We start from the raw sequence: 4,612 nt of genomic DNA on the forward strand, positions 1-4,612 counted from the left end.
TTATATTATATTATATTATATTATATTATATTATATTATATTATATTATATTATATTATATTATATTATATTATATTATATTTCCTCTTTATTAAAGTGCACTACGCGTGTCTGTTTGCTGTCTGCCGTCTATGTGTACTTCTGTCACAGTTTTTTCCCCCAATGACGTTGTTTGACGTCATAGGTATGCGACATACGTTGACCGCGTGCGCCAAACAGTTGGGTCCACACGTGAAAGTGGTGCGAACATGTCGTCGAATTTGGAACCAGAGATCCAGTTCGCTCAGAAATTGGCTTCTAACGAGAAACCCATTCGAACCAGGGCTTTGAAAAAACTAAGAAAATACATCATTGCCAGATCACAGAGGGAGACAGGTAAGCTTTTCAACGAAATTAAATTATTTTACGGAAATCCCGAAACATTTAGAACCACCAGCGTTTGTTGAGTTGTATGTGTGGGCCAGAAATGAACACATTGAAGTTGATTTGTGAATTATAACTTTCCTAGCGATAGCTTGTTTGTACTCGTGACCTCTCAACCTTCGTTTTCAGGGGGATTCACAAATGATGAACTGCTTAAGCTTTGGAAGGGCCTGTTCTATTGTCTGTGGATGCAAGACAAACCTATCCTTCAGGTAGGTCCTGTGTGCTTTAGTGCAATGTCCTACAGTTATCAAACTACGGGGAAATGCTTCAAAAAGATGGAGCCACCTACATATCAGCTAATAAATTAGCTGTAAGGCTAGGGTGGGTTTGTCATCATGCAAGAAGACATATATATATATGTATATATACACATATATATGCACTCAATTACCGTTTCACATATGGACTGTCAATATACAATATTATATGTTTCCTCTTTAGGAGAACTTGTCAACCCAGATCTCGTCCCTGATTCACAGTTTCCAAAATTTGGACAGCCGTGAGTATCCCTTGACTAAACCTGATTTGATCATGTATGTCTGGCTTAGCTTGTAGAGTTGTTTAGTTAGCTTTAAGTTTAATTTCCTACTATCTAAAATCTATATATTAGTTCAGGGAAGTGCAAAGAGCAAGAATGTTTATTCCAGGCATGGGCAAACTACATCTCGAGGGCTGGATGTTCAGCTTCTTAATCTGGCCCGCTAAACGTTTCCAAATTATATAATTTATTCATATTATCATTGTAATTGCACGTCATTGTGCAAAAATGTGAACGTGTTTTAATGTTTACAAAGTGTTGGTGGCAGGTGCATATGTCTCATTCTCCCTCCAAAGGAAGACCCTCACCCAGACCACAACTGAACTTCACCTAGGCAAAATGCAGAACGCTCACATATAACATACTACGCATCTGATGAACACCAAGATTTTTGTCTTTTTCACTTTAAGTGGGCTTAATTACTTACATTAAATGTAAACTAATAAGATCCTACATTTATTTACTTATAGAAAGCCCACAACATTCAATAAATTATCAAAAAAAAAACTATTGAAGTCAGACATTGATTGATTTTGAATTTTGAACAAAATCATTCCAAATCACAAAAATGATGAAACCCCGAGAAAAGATTGAAAAATAAAATGACCAGATGTATGCAATCCACTGTTGTGACCCCTGAGGATGGCTGGTTTAACTTTACTTTCTTTTCAATGTAGAGTTGTTATTCCTGGAGAGCTTCATGAAGACCTTCAAAAGAGAGTGGACCGGTATTGACAGGCTGCGTATGGATAAGTATTATCAGGTTGGTGTGAAAAAAAAACAAAAACAAAAAAAAATTTAATGTTTTGCCGTTTTGAGAATGCGTTATTTTTTTTATTCATGTATGATAAATGAATGAACATTGTCATAATGTTAGTTATATACACTCAAGCTGACCATCAAATGTGTGATCACAAAGACATCTGTTTTTTAAGTAATAACAGCTGCGAAAAGCTCTTTTTGCAAAGGCCCTGACTTTTTGGTTGTTTTTTTTTTTTTTTTTTCCAAATATTCAAATTTGCAGTTTTGTGTAGGTTTCACTGCCTATGTGAGATTGCTTGATTCAATTTTTACTCAATTTGACCATTTTAAAATTAAAGCATTTATACCACCCAGAAATTAAGCTACTCATTCCTGTCGCAATCATTTTAAAAAATAATGCATCGCTGATAACTTACAAAGACATTTCCCTTTGTTCCATTACCAGCTGGTCCGCTTTATCTTCAGACAGACATTTGAGATGCTGAAAAGAAACAACTGGAAGAGCAGGTCTGTAAAGACACAGTGATGCTAATCCTGCAGACAGCCCTGTCCTTAGGAGTGACTATCTATTTTTTCTTTTTGTTTTTGTTAAAGTATGATTGGCAGATTTTTGGAGGTTCTCACGGTTCAGCTCCTGCAGAGCGATAGCCAAGCACCCATTGGCCTGCTGTTTCACGTCCTCGACATTTACATGGCTGAATTGGCACTTGTCGGCTCAACCGAGGTAGGTAGCCACCACAACCACCAGCTGCAAGAAATTCTTGGAATTTAGATTTCTTGTATAAACAAAAATTTTAAAAAAAAATTTTTATTTAATTTGCTTGAGAAAGAATTGCACTCCAGAGCAGGAAGTTTTTACTGTTGTTCACTAGAAAAAAATAGTTTCAGGCTGTTTTAGGCTAAACGCACACCATAAATGATCATTTAACCCTATGTTGCATCGTTCATGCATTACAGCAGTGGTACATTTGAGAAGTTGATGGTTGATATTGTATTTATGTTAGTATTTTTGAAACCCACAACAGTTTCTTGGCATATGAGACATACAGTCGTTGATTGGAATTCAGTGAAAAACTTTTTTTTTTGTTCCACTCCCCGGCACTCGCTGTCCCACTTATTTTTACTGAAGTTCAAACAAAGGGTTAGCTGCCACTGCCGTCTACTGGGAGAACACTGGCATTGCAGGGAAAAAGGCATAATAAAAAAAGTCTAAAGATAAAAATAATTTAAGAATATAGTTTGGTCAAGTTTAGCAAGATGGAATAAAAGGCATAATGGGCCGTATGTGTCCCATGAACTCAGATCAGTTGAGTGCCACTGTTGCCACTAGGCCAGATGGTAAGGGTTCATGAGCTGGAATTGGACCCGGGGGCTGGAAGTTTGTTCAAAGCTGAAGTACAGTGATTTGAGAAGCTGAATGTACTGTAAAAATACAGAAAATTCTCCTATAAAATGTATGCATTCACAAAACGGTGTAATAGTCCATTTAAAATATTTTTTTCTTTTTTTACAGCTCACAGCAAATCAAAATTTGATGTTTATTGAACCTTACTGCAAAATTGCAGCCAAAACCAAAGAGTAAGTATTTTCTCACAATAAGGCAACTGTAATACTGTTCAACATCAGTTTTGCAATAGTGATGTCTTACCACTAAGGATGCACTGAATATTATTAAAAAAAATATATATATATATAAAATATATAAAAATAAATAATAAAAGTGCATTTTCGGTTTTTAAGACTTTTATCACTGGAACAAAACAGCCGGAACATGTAACAACGTTATGGCTAGAAGATTGAAAAACATCCTGAGCGCCATGCTGAATATGAGAGGAAGCAAAGCCTCTTTCCGCAAAAACGAGTCGTGGCTGCATACAGCACAGACTAGGAACTCCCCGTGATATTCACTTCACGCCAGTGGGTCTTAATAGAAAACATTCTCTCTCCTTGCCCCATTTGAGCAGCTAACTGAAGAGATCAGCTTCTCTGATGCATCTGTAGCAGATGTAATTTTTTTTTGTTTTTTAATCGCAGCAATAAAGCGTCTCTGCACTTTGCCGCAACTGTACTTGATTCGTGTTATAAGGATCCTTACTTGGTTGCGGGAATAAAGCAGCGCACACGAGTACTGTTGTACAGTCTGTACTGTATGATAGGATGGGAACTAATTTGGGCATGTCTTATATCAACATTGAATATCTGTCCTGGTATTGACAAAATACAGACAGTAGTTTCATTTATTTATTTTGAACTATTCTGGAGAAACAATTCAAAAGCAATGTCCGAATCTATAGTTGGGTGTATTTCTGTTCTAGAGATGCTAAAATGCCACCTAACCACTGATCTTTTCTTATGTCTTACGCAACAGTCAGAGTCTTTTCAGCGCCATATGCTCGGGTATCTTCACCACAATCATTGACCAGGCTCCCTTTGCAATTGAAGACTTGATGAAGGAGGTGAACGCTGCCGACTGCTCTGACTCCGGACATTCTTCTGAGGATGAGAACGATTGTATTCAGGAGACAACTGGCAAAGCAGTTGATGTGAAAATGGCAACAAAACAGCTTATTGGTAGGTAGGATTTTTTATATATACACACACGTGTTTAAATTGAGTGTATATACTATACTATACTTCAATGTTTAGTACTAAGAATGACTGATGTCAAGAGCTGGAATGTGTTCACTTGTATCCAAGCGTATGACTGCCGATCCAGATCATAATATTTGCCTGATGTACGCATATTAATGTAATGCCTTTGATTATCAGTTGATCTTCTGATGATAACCAGATAAAATAATGCTGGTGCAGAGAGCACTAAATTGGATAACGGCACGATGGACGTTGTCAAACTCACTGCCCCAGTCAACTTCCCTTCTTCCTCTG

The 4,612-nt window shown here is 37.0% G+C and overlaps 1 protein-coding gene across 6 annotated transcripts in view; it reads left to right on the plus strand.

The window, feature by feature from the left end:
- rrp1 (ribosomal RNA processing 1) overlaps window positions 1-4,612 on the plus strand; it is a 21,274-nt gene that overhangs the window by 2,635 nt on the left and 14,027 nt on the right. For 5 of the 6 annotated variants that reach the window (XM_008327781.3, XM_008327777.3, XM_025063784.1 and 2 more), the window contains exons 2-9: window positions 185-375; window positions 553-635; window positions 868-925; window positions 1,642-1,727; window positions 2,172-2,233; window positions 2,321-2,450; window positions 3,240-3,304; window positions 4,095-4,297. In XM_008327781.3, the coding sequence (XP_008326003.1) occupies window positions 185-375; window positions 553-635; window positions 868-925; window positions 1,642-1,727; window positions 2,172-2,233; window positions 2,321-2,450; window positions 3,240-3,304; window positions 4,095-4,297 (878 nt within the window). Of the gene's footprint in view, window positions 1-173; window positions 376-552; window positions 636-867; window positions 926-1,641; window positions 1,728-2,171; window positions 2,234-2,320; window positions 2,451-3,239; window positions 3,305-4,094; window positions 4,298-4,612 lie in introns of those variants that run through there. The other variant, XM_025063783.1, reaches the window with a different exon arrangement.

This window comes from Cynoglossus semilaevis, chromosome 16, assembly GCF_000523025.1.
Source record: "Cynoglossus semilaevis isolate Cse_v1.0 chromosome 16, Cse_v1.0, whole genome shotgun sequence".
Lineage (NCBI taxonomy): Eukaryota > Metazoa > Chordata > Actinopteri > Pleuronectiformes > Cynoglossidae > Cynoglossus > Cynoglossus semilaevis.